Source organism: Erinaceus europaeus, chromosome 7 (assembly GCF_950295315.1).
Source record: "Erinaceus europaeus chromosome 7, mEriEur2.1, whole genome shotgun sequence".
Classification (NCBI taxonomy): domain Eukaryota; kingdom Metazoa; phylum Chordata; class Mammalia; order Eulipotyphla; family Erinaceidae; genus Erinaceus; species Erinaceus europaeus.
Genome location: NC_080168.1, coordinates 109,325,797 through 109,350,779, shown reverse-complemented (window position 1 = coordinate 109,350,779; position 24,983 = coordinate 109,325,797). Strand labels below are relative to the sequence as shown.

General features: G+C 34.4%; 2 protein-coding genes and 1 pseudogene across 2 annotated transcripts; 1 reads left to right on the top strand and 2 right to left on the bottom strand.

Annotated features, from left to right (window-relative positions):
• Nucleotides 1-6,297: 6,297 nt before the first annotated feature.
• Nucleotides 6,298-7,254, top strand: LOC103109236 (olfactory receptor 6C2-like). The gene has a single exon (XM_007518279.2). It carries the CDS (start codon nt 6,298-6,300, stop codon nt 7,252-7,254), a length of 957 nt encoding a protein of 318 aa, XP_007518341.2.
• A 2,746-nt stretch (nt 7,255-10,000) lies between these two features.
• On the bottom strand, nt 10,001-10,148 carry LOC103109235 (thymosin beta-4-like; annotated as a pseudogene).
• A 388-nt stretch (nt 10,149-10,536) lies between these two features.
• LOC103109103 (olfactory receptor 6C70) lies at nt 10,537-11,519 on the bottom strand. The gene has a single exon (XM_007518109.3). It carries the CDS (start codon nt 11,514-11,516, stop codon nt 10,578-10,580), a length of 939 nt encoding a protein of 312 aa, XP_007518171.1. The 5' UTR covers nt 11,517-11,519; the 3' UTR covers nt 10,537-10,577.
• Nucleotides 11,520-24,983: the final 13,464 nt, after the last annotated feature.

The window sequence follows — 24,983 nt, the reverse complement described above, 5'->3', positions numbered from 1 at the left end:
TAGGTCAGGTTCCCTAAGACAGAGCATATATTCACATGTATCCATAAACTAGGGCAAAATATATACCTGAAAGCAGATGTACACTAGAGTTTGCAGTGAGTACCCCCCAACACTTCATCTCCACTATTCCTTTGGGTCCATGATTGCTCAACAATTTGTTTGGCTTTGTATGTTAACTCTCTTTTCAGCCACCAGGTTCCAGTTGCCATCAGGATGCTGGCCAGGCTTCCCTGGACTGAAGACCCCACCAATGTGTCCTGGAGCTCCGCTTCCCCAGAGACACACCCCACTAGGGAAAGAGAGAGACAGACTGGGAGTATGGACTGACCAGTCAACGCCCATGTTCAGCGGGGAAGCAATTACAGAATCAGACCTTCTACCTTCTGCAACCCACAATGACCCTGGGTCCATGCTCTCAGAGGGATAGAGAATGGGAGAGCTATCTGGGGAGGGGGTGGGAAATGGAGATTGGGTGGTGGGAATTGTGTGGAGTTGTACCCCTCCTACCCAATGGTTTTGTTAATTAATCCTTTCTTAAATAAAAAAAAGAAAGAAATTATGTTGGTTACCATGGAAGGGGGTGAAAACATAGCGTTTTGGTGGTGGGAATGGTGTGAATTGTAACTCTATTTTTTAATAATATTGTAAACCACTATTAAATTAAAATATGTGGGGTTTTTGTTGTTTTAAATCACCTGAAGTTGCATATTAGCATTCCTTAGTAGGGGCAGGCACTTTCTTGGTAAATTTATTGCCAGACAGTTGACATGTTTTAACAGATCTGGAATTCTATCAGCCATGCTCACAAAAGAGCCAAGTATTTTATGTATAATGTGAATTTAAACACCTTTTAATACTGGCTAGAATTTTAGCTGCTCTTTTAGTTTTGATTTTATTTTCAATTGTGAGGTTTAATGGTTTTTATAGAGAATCACATTACATCAGTGTACTGTTGTCAGAGAACTGTAGAATAGTAACGAGTGAACAGCATTGTTCTCTTTCCTTTCTTTCTTTCATTTCTTATTTCTTTTTACATGGACACATGAAGAAACACAGTGGAGGTGCAGAGATAGCATACTGGTTATGCAAAATGCTTTCATGCCCTGAGGTCCGAGGTTCAATCCCCAACACCACTATAAAACAAAGCTGATTAGAATTCTGGTCTCACTATTATTTATCTGTCTGTCTGTCTATCTTTCTCATAAAAATAAATATTTTAAGAGAAATACAGTTCAACTGTATTCAACTCTCTGAGTGCTTGTTATAAAATTTCCAAGAGCACTTCTCAGTTCTGATTTTTGTTGGTGCTAGGAATTCAGAGCCTCAGGCATGAAAGTTATTTACATAACCATTATGCTCTCTCCTCAGCCCTGACTCTTGTGTTTGGTTGGTTTCTCCCAGTGTGCTGGGTGCAGGGCTTGAACCTGGTTTGAATACAGGACAAAGCAGGGACACTATCTAGGTGGATTATATGGCTGACCCTTATTCATATTTTAAAACACACTTAAGTGGAGTGAGACCAAAGCACTGAGTGCTCAGCTGTGCTGTATGGTGGTCCTGGGGGCTAAGCCTGGAACCTTAGAGCCTCAAGCATGAACATCTTCTGCATCACCATTATGCAGTTTCCTCAGCCCAAGATCTCCATTTTACACATACTTATTTCAAAATCAAATGAATGTCTTCTGAGCAAATAAATAACCTTTTGTTATGTTTTTCCTCATTTCTCAAAAGTATTAAGTTCTTTAACAAATGAAAAAACATGAATTCCTTATATAGCATCACAAAGTATATAATATATATATGTTAATATATATTTATATATTTTAATATATATTTAAACACTAAATATTTAATATATATTTAAATACTAAGTAGATATTTAATACTAAGTAGATATTTAAATACTAAGCTATTTAGATACTAAGTAGATATTTAATATTTACTATTAATATTTACTAAATATTTATATTTACTAAATATTTAATATTTAATTATATTATATTATATTATATTATTTACTATTTACTATTTATATTATTTACTATTTACTATTATAATATTTACTAGATATTTATAATATTTACTAAATATTTAATATTTAATAAGATATTTAAATACTAAGTAACTATTTAAATACTAAGTATTTAATATATATTTAAATACTAAGTAGATATTTGATAATTTTGTGATAGATTAAGTAATGTAAAATATTTTAATATTACAATCTCTTGAACCTATATCCTTGGGTAGTATAGTGAAAATTAAAGCATGGCTATACTGTTATCTTTTTTATGTGTTTATTTTTGTTTTTATTTTTATCAGGGAAATGTCTTAGAAGACAGTTGTTGTGTCAAGGCTCTAACATCACACCTCCATAAAATATGTGCCATGCCAGCACATCTCACTCACCACTAAAGTGCCATTTACCTCTACTGCAGGGCCCAGTGTCCAGACTGTCTTTGTATTCCCTCCCCACTCACATACTAATGAGGGTGTCTCAAAGGACAGTGTCTCTGATGTTGCCTACTTAACTTGCTTTGGTAAAATTCATTAAACACAAGGTTCATTAGTGGCATTAGAATCTTGATCACTGAGAATTATTGGTTTTATTCACTCAGGTGATCTCAGAATATCTTTAAAACCTCTTCAGTAAAACATAAATATTGCCAATTTAGTGGATGATAACCAACTCCATGCTTAGAACAGTAAGAATTCTCCAAAAAGAAAAAAAAAGACTTTGTCCATTAGATTGCCTTCCCTTTTTGTTAGAGACAAAAGGTAAATATATTTAAACTTTAAAATAAGAGTCTCTAATGAAAGTCTTATTTAATATGAATGTGAAAAAATAGAGAGAAGACCAGGAGAATTCCAGGTCCTCTGGAAGATGTCTGGAAAGTAAATATAGATTGATAATCTCTGAGACATGTACATAGTTAAGTTTTGCTTAACATACTTGATTGAACACAGTAAAGAGTTGCTGCTGTCTGAGACCATGAAACACTATTTAATGAGTAAGTAACATAGAGCAGTTCTGAGAATTTTGATTTTGAGAGAGAAAAAAAAAAATTTGATAATATTTTCCTTGGTAATAGAGTTACATAAAGTTCTTTATCATTTACTAAGAAAACTTGTAGTAGATATATTATGTACTGTCCAGTAGTTCTTTGTAAGGTATTTATTTTTTATACCAGTAAGTAGTCATACATGCAGTATATAGTTTGAAGAACACACACAAACATAACTTTCAAATCTCTGAAGCAAATTGTCTACAGTTTCTAATTAATGAATAATCCTTTATGATAAAAAATATAAGCAGAAAATAATTCAATCCTTCATAAACACCTATTAGTACAATGGAGTTCTTGCTTTAAGATATGAATACTCATAGTGAGTAATTTGAACTGAGGGCACTGTGAACATTCTTAAACTGCTCCCAAAGCCTTTTACAGAATTGTCAAGACTGAGGAGAGTATTCACATAAAATTTTTGCATTGTATGTTTCAGAGACAGAGGTGGTATGAAAAATCCGAGGTAAAAAATGCCAATAATATTTAATTACTTCTGTTTATTTACTCATTGCCATTTTTAAAAGAACCATGAAGTAGTTCTTTTTAAAAAAATTCATAAAAGAATTAGTTCTTAGAAAATCAAAATTCAAAGGACAAGGCAAAGAAGAAAGCAGAGTAAATTATTAACACATTTTCACTTTCATAAAATGGAGAAACACTGATAAATTGATCGATCCTATTTGATGAAGGCAAAAACTGGATTTTTGTAAAAAAAAAAGAAGAAGATATGAAAAAGCTTAATTTTGAAGGCATAGCAGAACTCTGTTTTATATTCCTTATACAAACTGTTGACTGGCCTGAGATACTCAAAATTCACAATTCTCTTAGAGATAGAAGGTTCATGAAGAGAACTTTATAGGCTGAGGAAATAGCAGAATGGCTAATGAAAAAGACTTTCATGATACCCTCTGAGACCCAGAGTCAGTCCCCATCACTACTATGAGCCAGAGCTGAGCAGTGCTCTGGTAGACTTTCTCTATGTAGCTCTCTCTTTGTATGTCTCTCATTAAAATAAATAAATAAAAACATTACAAAAGTTTCTATTATCAATTGTTGAAAAAACTTGATGTTTAACAGCGAGTTAAGTAATATGAGGCTAATGTTAGCTAGTAAATGTCTCTTCATTCTGTTTGTAGCAGGTTTTCACATATTTCTGTTCTGGACTTTTTTGTTTGTTTGAGTTTTTGATATTTAATAGCCCAGGCATGTTCATTCTCTCCTCATGAACCCCCCCACTCCACCCACCAAACCTAAGTTGGTTTTCTTAGAGATATCTCCTGGGATTGGATAAGATACTTATTTATAAGAAGAGTGGAACTTGTTTTCCCAAATTAAGCATATCCATGGTAATTACAGCAAATCTTTTAAAGCAAAGTCTGAATCTGTAAAAATCATTCACACGGCAAGCTAATTGGTGAAAATACTATTTCATCCTCTGTGGAGAAATAGATACTATTACGGATAATCTATGCTAGTTAAGGACCAAAAAACTCTCATTGCTCCATAAACAGATATATAGTCTTTTCTTCTGGGTGGAAATATATAAATGGCTTCAGATAATAACAAAGTAAGACTGATATTGCAGGGGAAAGAAGCCAGTTAATATTTTATTCACAGTCATGTATATAGGAAATAAATTAGAATATAAATCTATAATGCAAGTGATGATATATGGAAGAATAACACTGACTAGCTCTGAGTTATGGATATAAGTTATAACAGTGAGGAGAGGGAACAGATACTCTTGAATGTTTAGGTGAATCTCAAGCATTAATATGTACATAAAGTTCTTAACCTTCATACTAATGATACTCCAAGTTAATGTTCCCACTGAGACCTTACCCTTATTCTTCACGACTTGATTAAAAATTTTTTAGATATCTCTCTTTTTTTTCTGTATTCTTTTTTATTATTTTTCTTTTTAATGCTGAGGCAGGGAATCAACCCTGCATGACATGTGTGACTCTGCTTAGCTGCCTCCCCTAGATAGTTTTTTTTTTATTTTTATTTATAAAAAGGAAACATTGAGAAGTACCATAGGATAAGAGGAGTCCAACTCCACACATTTCTCACCACCAGAACTCTGTATCCCATCCCCTCCCCTGACAGCTTTCCTATTCTTTATCCCTCTGGGAATATGGACCCAGGGTCATTGTGGATGCAGAAGGTGAAAGGTCTGGTGTCTGTAATTGCTTCCACTCTGAACATGGGCCTTGAAAGTTCGATTCATACTCCCAGCCTGTCTCTCTCTTTCCCTAGTGGGGCAGAGTTCTGTATGTAGGAATCTAATCTGTCACAGGTAGCTTTTATGACTGTCTTTCAAAGGTCCATATCAAGTAATTTAGATGACTGCAAGTATTTCTGGTGATATTAGAGCATCTTATATTAATTATACTAGGATTCTTTATATAAATTAAATGATATTATGATAAAGTCTTTTATCTTAGCCATAATAGCTTGTCCCATATTTCCTCTTAAATAGATGGAAGCAAGTACTATAACAAAGTTAAATGGTTGTGTTATAACAGAGAACAGAGAAAAAATGTCATAAATAACATCTTAAGTTCAGAATTTTAGATGAATTTGATCACAATAAATTAAGTGAAAAATTTCATAAAAACATATGAAGATATTCATGTTATAAACAAGTTTATTTCACACTATAGAAAACGTAATGTTAAAACAACCCAGGAGTCAAGAATAAGAACTATAAACAGAAGAATAATGAGAGAAATGGAAAATTTCCAGATTCAGTTTGGATTTTGTTGTCATTGTCACTTACTTATTTTCCAGGACAAATGCATCAAGAGAATATTCTTGAACATCTGAATAGCTTATATCCAAAGTTTGTCTTGGATGAAGAAAATATTAAGTACACATAAAGTAATATATATTTTCTCTCTAGCTTATTGGTAAAAAATCCATTTAATTAATTATATTCAACTACATCTGTAAATTTTCAGGGTCAAAGATCTAGAAAAAGTTAAAATGTTTTATAAGAATATTCTTAAGGAATAATTCACAACTCGTAATTGTTGAATAATTCACAGCTCTTATATATACATATATATTTCTGAAAATCTATGGAAGAATAGCAATGATACTATAAAAGGAGAAAATAAATGAAGATTTGTCTGTTTGACTTAAAACAGTTTTTGTTACAGAAGTTGAGTATCTATTTCTGCATAAAATATTGATTTATTTTAAATGGTGGTTAGGCAAATTCCAAATGTTAAAGATGAGAAACCGTACAGCAATAACTACCTTTATTCTACTGGGACTGACAGATGACCCCCAACTGAAAATCCTACTTTTTATGTTTCTGTTTCTCACCTACATTCTGAGTGTAACAGGGAATCTGACTATTATCATCCTTACATTGGTGGACTCACATCTTAAAACTCCTATGTATTTTTTCCTTAGAAATTTCTCCTTCTTAGAAGTCTCATTTACCACAGTATGCATTCCTAGATTCTTGTACAGTATATCAACTGGCGATAAGACCGTATCTTACAATGCGTGTGCAACTCAAATATTTTTTGTTATTCTCTTTGGAGCAACAGAATTTTTTCTCCTGGCAGCCATGTCCTATGATCGCTATGTTGCTATCTGTAAGCCCCTTCACTACATGACTATTATGAGTAATAGGGTATGTACCATATTAGTTCTTTCTTGTTGGGTGTCTGGCTTGATGATCATTCTCCCACCTCTTAGCATGGGTCTCCAGCTTGAATTCTGTGACTCCAATGCCATTGATCATTTCAGCTGTGATGCAAGCCCCCTCCTAAAGATCTCATGTTCAGATACATGGGTAATAGAACAAATGGTTATCCTTATGGCTATATTTGCACTCATTATCACCCTCGTTTGTGTAGTTCTATCGTACACGTACATCATCAAGACAATTCTGAGATTCCCTTCTGTTCAGCAAAGAAAAAAAGCCTTTTCTACCTGTTCATCCCACATGATTGTGGTTTCCATCACCTATGGAAGCTGCATCTTCATCTACGTCAAGCCCTCTGCAAAGGAAGAGGTGACCATAAACAAAGGGGTTTCAGTGCTCACTACTTCCGTTGCACCCTTGCTGAACCCCTTCATTTATACCCTAAGGAATAAACAAGTGAAAAAAGCTTTCAAGGACTCTATAGAAAGAATTACATTTCTCTCAAAAAAATCAAATGTTTGATGAAGCTGAGTGAAAGGAAAGTTCTCAGATGATTCAATTATAGCTTCTTACTTATCTCTTTACATTGTAGCTACTATTTAGCCATATTATCCTTATCAAGTTCATTTAATATTGGCTCCTAGTCACACTTGAACCAAAGTCCTTCTTTTTTCAAACCAAACTCATGTATGGCATTTTTCCTTACTGTCAAACTGTCAGATATGATTCTGAACAATTAAGATTGTCTCTATTTCTTATCTAGACTTTTTCATCAATGCCTTAGAGAATGAATAAAAGTAATATTTCAAAGTATATAAACTATACAGAAGATATTATGTAGACATGATACCATGGGATTTCTCAGAAACATAGTTATAAATATTAAAACAGAGGGGGCCAGTGTTGGCACAGCCTTTTAATCACACATGGTACAAAAGTGTAAGGATCCACACAGGGATCTGGGTTTGAGTCCTCAGGTCACACCTGCAGGGAGGACACTTCATAAGCCTTGAATCAAGTCTGCGAGTATTTCTCTCTCTCCCTCTCTATCTCTCCATCCTCTCTCAATTTCTCTCTGTTCTGCCCAATAAAATGGAACAAAAATTATTGTCAGGAGCAATGGATTCTTACTGCTGGCACTGAGTCCCAGTGATAACCCTGGAGGAATAAATAAATGAATATTAAAATAATATAACCAAAAAAATTAAAAAACAGCAACATTAAAATCATTAAAAATAAATTAGTACCAAGTGAGGAACACTAGATTAATTTAAATAATGGATCGGGCTAGGGAGATAGTACAGCACAGCAGTAGAGGTCCCAGGTTTAATTCTCAGGATAATCGAGGGTCACAGCTGACTGATGCTCTGATTTGGGAAAAAAAAATGACGGGAAAAAAAGTGTAAAATGAAATAACACAAGAGTTTGGGAATTATCATAACTTAAGAAACTGAAATATCTTCACTATCACTGATAAACTAAATTACCTATCTAGATGCCAGAAAGAAGAACTTCACTTAAAGTCATACACTCAATTAAATATGAACTTAAAACATAATCTCGCTTATGAGTTTCAAAATTGAAAGATGTGAGTTAAGAAACAAAAATCAAATTCTAATGAAATATGATAATTAAAGTCTAAATTTTTTGAAAACATTGAATTTACAAGAAAAACAGTAGGAAACAATTTAAGCGAATAAATACTGGTACGTATGGATCAATGAGAAAAAAAAAATATATATATACCTCACATGAAGAACTTACAATTTGAAGCAAGTAATGTGAATTTGCTTACCAGGAAAGAAATAGAAAGAAAGCAAAACTCCACTTTCAAATGATTATCATTGTAAAAGGTTACTCATACAAATCATTAAACAGAGAGAATAAACAATTGACTTTTAAAGAATTTTTGAAATAAGATAATTTTGGTATTAAATTATAATACAAGAACTATTTAATTTTTTAAAGGAAAGCTTAAATAGCAGGAAAACATTCTCTTGAATTATTTCAATGGGTATAATTTTGAAAAAAATTGCCCTGCAATAATTATCAATGGTATATCAAATGCTTCAAATACTATTATTGTACTTCAGCATCCTTCACATATGTTTCATGTGTTTAGAAACTGGGCCTGAGTACCCTACATAAAAGGAAATAATGAAATCTAAATTCTGATTTGGAGTCATGTCCACACCACTATACTACACTCCCTTTCAAGCAACAGCATATTTTGGGGTGAGGTAGGGCAAGATAAAATAAAATAATCAAAAGTATGTCAGCTGACATTCTACTAGAAGCAACTCTCACCAATAACACGGTCTAATTTTGTTAAGGTGTCTGCTTACCTTGGTATTAAATTGCTTTATTGACACCAAGGAGAAAGTTTATTGTGTAAATATTCCATGTCTTTTGTAACAAACATGATAGTCTATATTCTACACATGAATACTGAAGATTTCTTGATTGGATAACAAGAAGGAAGATGAGATGAATCAGAAGTTATTATATCTTTACCAACCGTAAGCATACCTGTTATCAATATGAATTCATGGAGCATTCACCAAAGAACTCTTATGTACATCAGTCACAGTCAGAGTAGTCTGATAAGGAAATGTACATGAGTCTCAAAAATACTCATTTTCAAGACCAAAGTAATTGTGATATTGGGTATTTTAATGTCAGTTTAGTTAAATGGAAAGTTAAAATTTATCAATTTATTATGCTTGATCTATTTACAGAACAGAATTTCTCTGATAATCAGTTACTTTGAGAGTTTTCCTTATATCTTTTGGCTTTCTGGATCTCTTTGTGAAGGTTTTGTCTATGTTCTCTCCCATTACTTAATAGATTGTTCGTTGCTTTTTTTTTCATCTCCAGGCTTTAAAACTTTATTTGCATATTAAAAACTGTACATTCCAATAATTAAAATCATTGAAAAAAAACTGACACTCTGATTAAACCGTACTTTATAATCTGCAGGCAACGTTAGACCACTTTGGTTTCAACTCTAGATTTCACTGTCTCCCACCCAACTTCCTCTTCTTCCTCCACCAACATCCAAGTTCTCTCCCTTCCCTTCCAGCCAGGCAGTGGGAGAGGCAGGCCCAGCTATCTTTTTCAGTAGTTCTTGGACATGAAAAGGGGCAGCACAGTCATTTAAACTTGATCCAATCTCTTTGCATCTTACAAAGCCAAACAGCTACAAGAAGGAAAATAAGAAGGCAATGATGTAGAATGTACCCTGAGTATATTGGCATTGCCTTCCTCATTAAGATTCACTGGCTTGCTTCTCCTGTTCAGTTGTTTCTTTTGAAGGAAGTGGGTGTTTCTCCTGTGTTTTTGTCTTCTTCAAATTTAACTGAGCAAATTCTCAATCTCAGCCATATTGGGTTTGTCAGACATGGCTGCAGAGGAATGTGGAGCAAGGCAGGAGCAGAACTATGAAAAGGATTTATTAATTTTTTTCTGTTTGGTGAATACTTTATATATTTTAGTTATTAGTAGCCCTTTGTCCAATATATGGTTTGTAAAGGTATTTTCCCTTGAGTCTAGAGTCTTCCTGCTTTTGTGATATATTTTTTTTAGATATGCAGAAGCCTTCCAGTTTAATATAGTTTGATCAATTTTTTTTTTTTTGCTGTTGGACTTGGTTTTTCAAAAATATTTCAAAGAAAATATTGTAATTTATGCTAGTGTTTTCTTTTGTGTCTGTATTTGATGATTTCTGGTCTAATACCCATGGCTTTGATTCACTTGGAGTTGACTTTACTCATGGTTATATGTGGTGATCTTGTTTTAGCATTCTAAAATGATACTTTGTGTTTTCATGATTTTAGTAAACAGCATTACTTGTGTGAAGTAGAAAATAACCTTCTAAATAGAGCTCTGAAGGCCTTTTTAACTTGCTGGTTCCTCAGAGTATAAATAAATGGATTTAGCAAAGGAGCAACAGAAGTATTGAGCACAGCTACCCCTTTGCTTAAAGTAACTCTTTCATTTGCAGATGGCTTTATGTAAATGAAGATACAACTACCATAAGTGATAGAAACAACAATCATGTGAGAAGAGCAGGTGGAAAAGGCTTTTTTCTTTTGCTGAGCTGAAGGGAATTTTAGAATTGTCTTGATAATGAAAGAATAAGAAAGAACTACTAATAGTAATGTCACAATGATGGTCATCACAGCTAGAGAAAAGGCTATTAGTTCTAGTAAGTGTGTATCTGTGCAAGAAAGTTGCAGGAGAGGAGAAATGTCACAAATGAAATGATCAATGATATTTGAACCACAAAAATCTAAATCAAGACCTAAAATCAATGGAGGGAAAATGACTAGGAACCCAGTTGCCCAAGAACCAAGTACAAGCTTCTGACAAACTTGGCCACTCATGATGGATGTATAATGCAAAGGTTTGCAGATGGCAACATAGCGGTCATAGGACATAGCAGCAAGAAGGAAAAATTCTGTAACCCCCAGGAAGATGTAAAAAAACAACTGAGATATACAGTCATTATAGGAAATAACTCTTTTCCCAGTTATGATGGTGATTAGAAATTTGGGGATGCAAGCACTTGTGAAAGAAATTTCCAGGAAAGAGAAATTACGAAGGAAGAAATACATTGGGGTCTTGAGATGGGAATCCAGTAAAGTGAGGGCAATAATGGTCAAGTTCCCTACCATACTCAACAGGTAATTTAGAAGTAGAAACAAAAAAGTTATAATCTGTAATTGAGAAATATCCGTCAATCCCAGTAGGATAAACTCTATCTGCCTTGTATGATTCTTCATTTCTCTTTTATGATCAAACAGAATTCTAGAAATAAAAATAAGAGATTACTTGAGTATCTTTATAGCCAGAAAACAATAAATGTATGCACATTTACTAATACTTATGTATAAGGCAATACTTTATTAATGTTGGACGTATGATCTAAGGAATGCAACTAAAAGTATTTTTTACTTTTTGATTTTATTTTATTTATTCCCTTTTGTTGCCCTTTTTTATTGTTGTAGTTATTATTGTTGTTGTCGTCGTTGTTGGATAGGACAGAGAGAAATGGAGAGAGGAGGGGAAGACAGAGAGGAGGAGAGAAAGACAGACACCTGCAGACCTGCTTCACCACCTGTGAAGAGACTCCCCTGCAGGTGGAGAGCCAGGGCTCGAACAGGGATCCTTATGCCAGTCCTTGTGCTTTGCGCCACCTGCGCTTAACCCGCTGCGCTACAGCCCGACTCCCCTAAAAGTATTTTTTAAATAGCTACAAAAGGGGTCAGGCAGTGGTGCACTTGGTTTAGAACATGTTAAGATACACAAGGATGCGAATTCAAGTCCCCATTCCCCACCTGAAGGGGGAAAGCTTTACATGTGGTAAATCAGTGTTGCCAATGTCTCTCTCTGTCTCACCCCCTTCTTTCTCTCTCTCTCTTTATCTCTCTCTTTCTCTCTGTCTCTCTCCCTCATTATCTCATTTCTGGCCATCTCTATCCAATAAATAAAGATAATAAAATTTAAAATAAAAAAGTAGCTATAAAGGACAGTTCAGTATTGGAACTTGATCTACAGACATCATAGTATTTTGAATTTTTACCCTCACTAGTGACGTGTAATTGATTCTAAATTTGGGTCTTTGTTAAATAAATGAGAAAAAATACTCATATGAAATTTTAAAAACTTTCATATCTATTATTAATTTATTAAAATAAAAATTAAGCCAGTATTATGACATCGGACAGTTAACTACAAAAAAAGTGGATATAATAAGAAATTTACTTTGAACTCCATTTTAGACTCTTGCACCTTCAACAGGAACTATAAATGAAGACCTCAGAAATGAAAAAAAGGGGGGACAAAAATGTAATGACACAGCAAATTAATATGAGTTGAATTTAGGAAAAAATAAAATAATATAAGGCAGATAAAGACACAGTTATAAAATCTAATGATTTATGAGGAGTCAGGAGGTAGTGCAAAGGGTTAAGAGCATGTGGCAGGAAGCACAAGGATCTGCATAAGGATCCCACTTAAGCCCCTGGCTCCCCACCTGCAGGGGAGTCCCTTCACAGGTGGTGAAGCAGGCCTGCAAGTGTCTATCTTTCCCCTTCTCTGTCTTCCCTTCCTCTCTCCATTTCTTTCGGTCCTATCTAACAACTACGACACCAGACACCAATAACAACAACAATAACAACAACAACAATAAAAGAAAAAAACAAGGACAAAAAGGAAAAAAAGGAAAAAAAATAAATATAAAAACGATGATTTATTTAGAAATTCAACATTTTGAGTCTTGTAACTTAAAATAAAAAATAAAACATAAAATGTTTCAAAGACACTTCTTCAAATTTACTTTCAAATGCAATAAGAAAACTGTGACAAGAAGAATTATAAAATGAATTATTTATAGCATCCTTATTTAAGAAAAGTTATTCATAATTGATACTAATAAAATATATCATTACATTTAAATTAAGCAGTTTAGTACAAAGGAGAGAAATATACAAGTATATCATAGCTGTATATAAGGAGCTGGGTGTTTTGTTGTCATTGCTTACTTTGTCATAAATTCCTTACTTGTCATAAATTGATACAGTAAAAGAGAAGAGAAGGCTGAAAGAACAGAATGGGTGAAGAATGGAAGCAGGCCGGAAGGATAAATAGTGATAGAAAGGGAAATAAGGAATCAGAGAAGGAAAACACATGAAGTTTCCAGCAAAATAACAACAATAACAGTCTTTTCTCATTGAGTATTTCCATCATGGATGACTAAATGTTCCTAGTAATGACACATGTCAGAAGAGATTATATAATAAACTATAACACCTTTTAAAGTTTTCTTTCCTAAGTTTCATGTAATAAGTTATGTCTTGGGGCCAGGTAGTGGCACACTTGGGTGAGCATAAATGTTGCAATGCGTGAGGATCAAGGTTTGAGCCCTGGTCCACACTTGCAAGCTTTGCAAGTGGAAAAGCTGTGTTGCAGGTGTCTCTCTGTCTTTATCCCTTCTCTATCATCTCTTCCCTCTTGATTTCTAGCTACCTCAATCTATAAATACTTAAAGATGATAAAAAATTTAAAGAAGTTATATCTTTGCCAGTATCAAAAAAGCAAAATGTATTACAGACTAGATCTATTTTTAACTTAAATGAACACTGGCAATTTAATTTAGGAATAATACATTTTTAATTACCCTACTAGAATTTTAAAGAGCAAAGGAATATTTTAGAGGATGTCACCTTATAAATTACCATACAACTTCGATTCTTTACTTAAACTAATACTACAGTTACTAAAAATGGGAGAATTATGTAAATGGACAGTCACTAATGAAATTTTAGCTTTATATTCACTGATAAGATTTACAAAACATCTATCACTATTATTTAATAATTTCCTGAAATTCTCAATAGTTTATGTAAGATTTGAACGAAAATTGATGTTATAAAATTTAAATGAATAATTTAATCTGATTTGGCTCCTAGTATATTCATGATATGCATCCACAGAATACAAAAGCAATTAGCTGACGAGCTATATTCATACCTATGTTCATTGCAATGTAATTTTTAATAGCCATCATTTGAAAACAATCCAAACTTTCAAGGACAAGTAAATACTTAAGGAAGTTGTGATATATATATATATGTGTGTGTGTGTGTGTGTGTGTATATATATATATATATATATATATATATATATATACACACACACACATATAGCAACTATAAGAAATTATGACATTTTCAATTTTGCTACAAGTTGGATAGAACCCAAAGGTATAATATTATGTGAAATAAACCTGAAGAAGAAGGATGAATACTGTATGATCTTACAGGTGGTTCTTAAGAAACAAATAAATGGAAAAAAACATTTAATTAGCTATGATCCATTCTAGAAGATCCAAAGATACTAAGGAGGACTGCAGGAGGGAGTGGGGAGGGATCTCAGTTGCAGATACTTACTGTGAAGAGATAAGAAATAGCAAGTTGGGGGGTTCCTGGAAGATGGCGGACTGAGAAGCTGCTAGTGGCTTGAGCACTGACCACATCTTCTGGAAATGGTAGGATTTTCTGCCTTTAGTAGGCCAGTCAATAAGGGGTCCTAGCAGTGACACCAAGGAGGTGACTATAACTTAATTTGGGTTAAGAAATAGACTAGAAAAAAAAGGGGGGGGGAATTCTTTCCTTTTAATTATTAAGCATACCTCCTCCCCCTTGCCCCCCCCCATAACCAGTCCCTGGGAACCAGCTCCTAGCAGGCTCCCCTGCTGAGCTTCTGTCTTTACCAAATTCCTGTCCCACCAGGGAGTATCATTCATTCTAAGTCTATACCCTTCTGAAACCACTGGCCTTTTTTCTTTCTAAGTAGCCAACAACCCCACCTCACCCCGCATAGCTAATTAAATAATTAAAAATAAATAAATAAATAAACTCTTTCCTTTCACCTCTCTTTTATGACTGTTCTTTTTCTTTTTCTTTTTTCTCTCTTTCTTTTTTTTTCTTTTACTCATTCTTGTCACCCTTTCTTCCTTAATCCTACAGCTTCCAAAGCCACAGGCCCCAGCCCCCACACGACCAAACAGAGTGCTTTTTTGAATTCACTGGTGCACATTTGGGAATTATTTTGGGGAAGAATTCTGACTCAGTGTGGACTCTCACTGCGAGTGTCTCTGATCAACTTCCCTTCCTCCTTTAGACACCCCTAGAATATAAAGTGGATAGTAGATTTGCATAACTGTCTATTTCAGCTATCCTTGTCTAGTCCTGAGTTGTTGTTTTTTTTCTCATTTTTAACAATCAGCTGCCTCTGATCACGAGGTTTGAGGTAATCTGGGATAGGGTTTTTTTTTTTTTTTACCCTGCTCTATTTTATTATTAATATTATATAAAGGCATATATCTTCCCCCCTTTAGGTTGATCAGAATTAACTCTTAGGGTATCTTTCATTGCTAGGGTAGTGGGCATCTTATCTATTGTGGGAGGAACTTGTCTCCTTACTCCTACCTCCTTTACAGACTTTCCCCTCCCTTCTCCTCCTAGCTAATTAAAAAAATTAAATTAAATAAAATTAAAAATAAAGTAATAAAAAAACCTTTCCTTTCACTGATCTTTAATTACAGCTCTTTTTCTTATCTTTTCCCTTTTCTCTCACTTGTCTCTTTTTTCTTTTCATTCTTTTTCTTTCTTTTTTTTTTATCTTGTCATACACTTCTTCCTTCTTCTTTGCCTTTCTGAATTTGTAAATTATTTTGGGGAAGAAATCTGACTCAGAGTGGACTCTCTATGTGTGTATCTCTGCTCTAGTTCTCTTTCCCCTCTTGTTACCCCTAGAATATACAGTGGATAGTAGATTTGCATAACTGTCTATTCTTGCTATCCCTTCTTTCTTTTCTCTTTCTTCTTCACTGGGATTTGGTTATTATTTTTTCACGGACTGGAGAAATTGTTTGGCTAACTGGTAGTGATTAAACTGCTTCAATACTTGCTTCAGTTGCTACTGTAATTCCTGAGGTTGGTGAGTGCAATTGTCATAAAGGTATTTAGTACAGTGTTGCTTGTGCTCAAGACACAACAACTGAGGAACAGAGCATAAAAAAAGAAACACATAAATAAAAAAATGAGTAGATCAAAAACAAATAAAACTGCTACTCCAATGAATGAATACAAGAGCCCAGAAGAAACTACAAATCAGCCAGAAGTAACCATAGATAAGAAAAGTATGCAAGCAATAATAAACTTATTAATCACAGAAATGAAAACAACATTGGAGGAAAGGAATGGCAGTATTAGGGAAACAAGAGTTGAAACCCCCAAGGAAAATACTGATTATCTTGAGGCAATTAGAGAACTGAAAGCTGAAATAGCTGTAATGAAGAAAGAAGCTGAGGCAAGGGAAAGCAGACTAACAGAAGCAGAAAACAGAATTAATCAGACAGAGGATGAGTTAGAGAAAACTAAGAAAGAGGTGAAAAAGTTCAAAAACAGATTGAGAGACACTGAAAACAACAACAGATCATCCCAACAACATATGGGATGATCTCAAAAGAAGTAACATTCGCATAATTGGCCTGCCAGAGGAAGAAAGAGAGGAAGGGGAAGCAAATATTCTAGAGGAAATAATAGAAGACAACTTCCCAGACCTGAATAACAGAAAGGACATCAAGATTCAAGAGGCCCAGAGAGTACCAAACAGAATCAACCCACACCCGAAGACACCAAGACACATCATAGTCACAATGAGAAGAAGTAAGGATAAAGAAAGGATCCTAAAGGCTGCAAGAGAGAAACAAAAAGTCACATACAAGGGAAAACCCATAAGATTATCTGCAGATTTCTCCACTCAAACTCTAAAAGCCAGAAGAGAATGGCAAGATATCTATAGAGCCCTGAATGAAAAAGGGTTTCAACCAAGGATAATATATCCTGCCAGACTTTCATTCAAACTAGATGGAGGGATCAAACCTTCTTAGACAAACAACAGTTAAAGGAGGCAACCATCACCAAACCGGCCCTGAAAGAGGTTCTAAAAGACCTCTTATAAACAAGAACATCACTATAATACTGGCAATATATCAGAGCAAACAAAAAAAATTTTTTTTTGAACAATGGCACTACAATACATTAAATCCATAATATCAATAAATGTCAATGGCTTAAACTCACCCATCAAAAGGCACAGAGTTGGGGGATGGATCAGAAAACATAATCCAACCATATGCTGCTTGCAAGAATCCCATCTGTCACAACAAGATAAACACAGACTTAAAGTGAAAGGATGGAAAACTATCATACAGGCTAACGGACCACAAAAAAAGGACAGGAACAGCCATTCTCATCTCAGACACGATAGATTTTAGATTAAATAAAGTAATAAAAGATAGGCAAGGACATTACATAATGATTAGAGGATCAATCAGCCAAGAAGACTTAACAGTTATTAACATCTATGCACCCAATGAGGGACCATCTAAATACATCAAGCACTTACTGAAAGAATTTCAAAAATACATCAATAGTAATACAATAATAGTGGGAGACTTCAATACCCCACTCTCACACTTAGACAGATCAACAAAGCAGAGAAGCAACAAAGATACAAGAGAATTGAATGAAGAGATTGACAGACTAGACCTCTTGGACATTTACAGAGTACTTCACCCCAAAAAACTGGAATACACCTTCTTTTCAAATCCACATAACACATACTCAAGGATAGACCACATGTTAAGCCACAAAGACAGCATCAATAAATTCAAGAACATTGAAATCATCCCAAGTATCTTCTCAGACCACAGTGGAGTAAAACTAACATTTAACAACAAACAGACAATTATTAAAAGACACAGAATTTGGAAACTAAACAACATACTCCTTAAGAACCAGTGGTTCAGAGATTCACTCAAGCAGGAAATTCAAATGTTCCTGGAAACAAATGAAAATGAAGACACAACCTATCAAAATATTTGGGACACAGCTAAAGCAGTCCTGAGAGGGAAACTTATAGCAATACAATCACATATTAAACACCAAGAAGAAGCTCAAATGAACGACCTTATTGCATACCTCAAGGACTTAGAGGAAGAGGAACAAAGGAACCCTAAAGCATTCAGAAGGATAGACATCACTAAAGTTAGAGCAGAAATAAACAGCATCGAAAATAAAAGAACCATACAAAAGATCAATGAAGCCAAAGTTGGTTCTTTGAAAGATTAAACAAAATTGAAAAACCCCTAGCCAGACTCACCCATCAAAAAAGAGAGAAGACTCAAATTAATAGAATTGTAAACGATGGAGGAGATATCACAACTGACACCACAGAAATCCAGACAATCCTGCGAAACTTCTATAAAGATCTATACGCCACCAAGCTAGAGAATCTGGAAGAAATGGAATAATTACTAAAAGCATATGCCCTTCCAAAACTGAACCAAGAACTACAAAATCTAAATGCACGAATCACAGACAAAGAAATTGAAACCGTTATTAAGAATCTCCCCAACAACAAAAGTCCTGGACCAGATGGCTTCACAAATGAATTCTACAAAACGTTCAGGAAACAGTTAGTATCCATACTTCTTAAGCTTTTCCATAAGATTGAAGAAACAGGAATACTCCCTTCCACCTTCTATGAAGCCAACATCACCCTGATACCAAAAGCTGATAGGGACAGAACAAAAAAGGAAAACTACAGACAAATATCTCTGATGAACATAGATGCCAAAATATTAAACAAGATGTTGGCCAACTGGATATAGCAACATATCAAAAAGGTTGTTCATCACGACCAAGTGGGATTCATCCCCTGAATGCAAGGCTGGTCCAACATCCGTAAGTCAATCAATGTCATTCACCACATCAATCAAAGCAAAGCCAAAAACCACATGATTATCTCAATAGATGCAGAGAAAGCCTTTGACAAAATCCAACACCCATTCATGCTCAAAACTCTACAAAAAAATGGGAATAGATTGGAAATTCCTCAAGATAGTGGAATCTATATATAGCAAACCTACAGCCCACATCATACTCAATGGACAGAAGCTGAAAGCATTCCCCCTCAGATTAGGGACTAGACAGGGATGTCCTCTGTCACTGTTACTCTTCAACATAGTATTGGAAGTTCTTGCCATAACAATCAGGCAAGAGAAAGAAATCAAAGGAATACAGATTAGAAGGGAAGAAGTCAAGCTCTCACTATTTGCAGATGATATGATAGTATACATAAAAATCCTAAAGAATCCAGCAGAAAACTACTGGAAGTTATTAGGCAATATAGAAATATAGCAAGGTATCAGGCTACAAAATCAATGTACAAAAATCAGTGGCATTTCTTTATGCAAACACTAAATCTGAAGAAGAAGACATCCAGAAATCACTCCCATTTACTGTTTCAGCAAAATCAATCAAATACCTAGGAATAAAGTTGACCAAAGAAGTGGAATTGTGCCCCTCCTACCCTATGGTTTTGTTAATTAATCCTTTCTTAAATAAAAAATAAAATAAAATAAAAAGAAATAGCACGTTATCATGCTAAGGGCTCAAGTTACTATGTTAAGGGCCTAGGTTCAAATCCCCTGATCCCCATTTGCAGGGAGAAAGGAGAAAGCGCCGCAGGTGTTGAAGGTGTCCGTTTCTGTCTCCCTCTCTATTTCCCCCTTGCCCATATTTCTCTGTTCTATAAAATAAAGTTTTAAAATATATTAAAAAAACTCACACCTCTGATAAAAACAGATTTATAAATCACCATTTCTATTAATAAAATGAACTTATGAAATCCAAGATATGAGTAGAAACAAATACAGCTATATTATATAGTTCAATAATGCAGATAGAATAAACAAATTTCTAGAGGTAAAAAAGATACTCAGAATATATAATAATAATCTATTTACCATTCTCAAAAAGCAAGTAAACTCCCATAATAGATCTGATCTATATGTAATGGCATAATTCAAATGTGAAAAGCAGAAAACAATAAAAATTTAATAAATTCTAAATAACATAAGGCATGCGTTTATTCACATATTTATTAATATATTTATGTTTTAAATATATTATATTTATTAGAAACCCTCTTTAATAGATATAAGTGTAGCACAAAATGACAAAAAGGGCTATGCAAACTGACACCATTTCTGCAAATACAAACATAAGAGCAGCTAAAATGAAGATATACAAAATATCTCACAATTTGAATGATTGATATGTGCATTTATATTTTTTCATTTCATTGAAATGTAGTCATAATTAAAATCATACTAAAGTAAATCATCTAGCAAAAATGTTATAAACTTGTTCAATTCATTATTTTACAAAAGCAAGGCAATTTGTGAATTTAAAACACTGCTTGGTTCTTGATTGTATATTTTAAATCCATACTTTCAATTAAAATAAATCAACTGGTATACTTCAATATTCTCTTGCCTGAAGGAAACTTTACTGCTAATTTGCAACAGTAGGCAAAAATCTCTCTACACATGCAGACCTGCTTCACTGCACATGAAGTTTCTCTTCTGCAACGGGAGTGGGAGCTCAAACCCAGGTCCTTGCACATGGCAACCCATGTGCTTAGATAAGTGTACCACTGCCTGCCCCAGCACCCCAACTAAAAAGTTTTCAGTCAATGCCTTCATTTATTCTGCTTTTTATTTATTATTCAATAAATTTTTCTTCTACATGATTTAGTTCATTACTTCATATTTAAAGTCATTATACCCCCATTGGACAGATTAACACAATTATTTCATTAGTAAATCATTGTTTTTCATTTCATACTTCCTTTTCACTAGTAATACCATCCCAATGACTTCTCTCTAGGCCAGTGGTGGAAATAGTGTATAGTAGAATAATTCTAGCTGTAACTAAATATTCTTTTTTTTAAATTGTATCTTCATTTGACCCTATTACCTGTTAGTGTGTCCTCTCTCTTTTATCTTTTCTACATTTTATTGAACATTCTTGCTGGTTCAATGTGAGTATCAAACCATTCCAAAACCAGGAAGTAGTCTATTTGATCTGTAGCCAGTGCAGATTTGACAAATCAATAATTATCAGTGACAGACTGCCACTGTCTGAAGTCCTGATCATATTTGCGATTCTTTTTTTGAAAGATTTTATTTATTTATTCATGAGAAATGATAGGAGAGAGAGAAAGAACCAGACATGACTCTGGTACATGTGCTACTGGGAATTGAACTCAGGACCTCATGCTAAGAGTCCAGTGCCCTATCAAGTGCGCCACCTCCCAGACCACTGCAATTCTAAAAGAGATAATTTTTATACTTTAAAAAATTATTTTCATTTTTTTTATAATTTTAGTATATTTTTATTTGATAGGGCCAAAAGAAAATTAGAGGGGAGGAGGGACTAATGGAGGAGAGAGACACGCACAGCAATGTTTCACTGCTTATGAAGCTTTCCCCATGCAGGTGGGGACCTAAGACTTGAGCTTGGGTCCTTGTGCATGGTAATGTGTGTGCTCAAACGGTTGTGCCACCACCCAGCACCTCATTATTCTGCTTTCAAAAATTTACTAAACCACGTACAGTCAAGTCTCCAAGACAAATGTTTTCTGATCTTGTTATGTCTGATAGACATCTGTAGGATCTCTGTAACTACAGAGCATTAGGATAATTATCATCAAATCATTCAAAACACATTATAGTTTCTTAATAGTTTAATCATCTAGATACTAGAAATACGAGGACAACCCGTATATCAACTGTAAGCATTTTTGCATTTATAGATTCATAAAATAGAAAATATTTCAATCAAATAAAATTAAGCGATCACCTTCAAATCACTGCTGTGCATAAATGTGCTCTCTATATGTACACATATGTATAGATAAAAGTGTCCATGTAGATGCAACATACAAGGTTTTTGTAATTACTCTTAACTAGCTGAAAAAAAAATACCTTTTACCGACTTACCATTAGTAAGAAACAACCATAATATAAAACAAACTTGCTGGAGAATGATCATTACATTTTTAGATAGAAACAATGCTCTAAAATCACTGTAGTTTATTCAAAGCAGCGGCTATCTGTGATGATTTTGGCCAGGCCATTTCTCCTTGGTCACAAATAGCTGAATATATGGTGGTATCTCTGCCAAGGATAACAAAGACTTCTGATAAACTTTTCTCTCTAATATGAGATCATTTAAAGAGATTCTCTAATCACATCTCGAGGACACTCATAAAGATTATCTTAAGTAAGATAACTAATCACCTTGAGACTTGGGAACTGTTCAGTCTTATTACTTAAACGGAGTTTGTACTTCTCTCCACAAAACCTTAGGGGAAACTGTCTCTAGGGAAATATAAGATGAAGCATGCTCAGATGAAAATACAGAATGCAGGTAGCCTAGTCTCTATCATATAGTAAAAATAGGTTTACGTTTCAAATACTCTTAATAGTTTATGTGATTTAAAATATTAATACTTGCCATATTAAATGGTATTTATCTCAAGATAAGCATGTAGAAACTACACATTAGCAGACTATTTTGAGTTATATATATAACCTATTGGGACTGGGAAATACTTTCCTTTGCAGCATTCATGCCTTCAAGTGTGAGGCCTTGGGTGTGAATAGTAGGACTGTATGAGAGAAACATAATACCTGAGGAAACTCCATTTTTGGTGATATGTCTTCCTCTAAGACAAAAATAATGAAAATGTTGGCCGAGGAGAGGTGGTATTGTGTATACAAAAGGTCCTGCATTCACACTTAATAATACATATGCGGTCAGATAATTCCCCTTTGAAAAAGTATCTTCCATCGAATATGTGAATATATCACTAGGAAATGAGCATGTAATTACCAAATGCAATACTACTCTTGCCTATTTAGTTAAAGCAATTGCATTCATTATAGGATTTCTGTATAGTATAGTTGAGAATAAATATATGCCTCAATAATTTGTGTCAAATAGTGTAAAGCAAACTTGCTCACTGGAAAACAATAATTAAATTTGTAAATATAAATATTATATAAAATAACTTAAACTTACAAAATTTATTACTAGATTTTTATATAAAATTTTATATAGTTATAACTTAAAATACTTATAACTAGATATTTATTAATAACTAGATTTTTTGAAGTATCAGCAATTATAGCATCTCTCATGTATCAAGCATTAGAATGCGTAGAATGCTGTGTCTTTCCTAGTAAATGAATAATCATTTCATAATATGAATAACTCCATTCTCAACTGCAACTATACATCTGAAATTATTTTTGCTTTTTAAAATGACAGACTCAGAAACATGTAACTTTATCACACTCATGACACAGTAGCTTTCTTTATGATGATTATGATGATAATTATTGTCACCAGCTATCAGAGTTCTGGGCTTTTATAGGTGTGGGGTGGGTAAACGAACTGCACTGGAGCTTCCCTCATTGTGGTGGTAGCAGGAATCAAACTTACAGCGCATGGGAGACAGAGCAGACACCTTCCCAGATGATCTATTTTGCAAGTTCTCATGACACAGTTAAAATATTCTGGAGATAGAATTGTAATTAGGACAAATGAAACAGATTATTTGGGTGGTGTGATGTTTTACCATGTGTGTGACCCCAGCTCCAGACCCACCACCTTTACATTAGAAAAAGCCTCAGTGCTGTGGTCTTGGTCTCTCTCTCTCCCACCTCACTGCCTCTACCTCAGAAGGAAGGAAGAATGAAGGAAGGAAGGGAGGGAGGAATGAAGGAAGGAAAAAATTATTATAAATAAAGCTTTGATTCTAAAGCATACTTGTGAATCATTTCATAATATGAACAATTAAGTCAATGGATTGTGAGATGATACTTGAAAGTTAGATGATAATAGAAGGTAAGGATTGCGCCCCCCCCCCCCCCATCACGAACGCCAGGGAGCCCGACAGGGTCATCTCCTCTGGACCTGCATTCAGACTTCAAGGAAACTGGGCAGGAAGGACGAGAGTGGGATGATGCATTCTCCCCCCGTTATTGTTACAAATAATTATACTGTAACAATTGATTAATAATGCTTTGGCAGTGCCTGGTGGAAGTGGAGAGTCAGAAGCACCCCCTCTCCCTTACACAGGGGCATATTTGAAAGTTACATTATGAAAGTGGGGAAGGTGGGTCAGCATAGACGGACAAAAGAAGTCATGTTATGACTTGCCCCTCAAAGAAAGAATACAGAGATTGAGGCCTCCCAGGTACAAGTTGACGTATTGAAACAAAGAAAGATTAATAGTTAAACTGTACCAGACCTAGATGAGCAGTGATCCACGACTAGGCAAAGATCTGTATGCCCCCCATAGAAGATTAATGGTAGAGATAGCCCTCAGCAAAAGTCTAAAACAATTCTGGGTATGACCTCCCCTGAGAACAGGACTATACTCAGCATTGTACCATTCTTTACAGAAATAGGAGAGTAATATATAGCTTGCTAAAGCCACAAGACTAAGCTAGTTGCTTAGGCAACCTGAATGTAACCTGAAAAAAGTATAAAAGCTAATGCAGTGTCACTATTAAAATGAGTCCAGATTCACCCTCCAATAGAGTGTGGTGTCTATCTGTTCTCCCTCGCACCGACTCCTGACCCACCGGGGAGGTTGCCTTCAAGACCCCTGACCCTCCTGCTGCTCATAATATCAATAGATAGATAACATATGTTAAGGATGATAGATGACTAGAATATGAATATAAATGGAAGAAAAGCCAGTGCTATTACATTAGAATTAAAGGCAGTAATTAAAGTAATGAATTCTTAATATTTTTA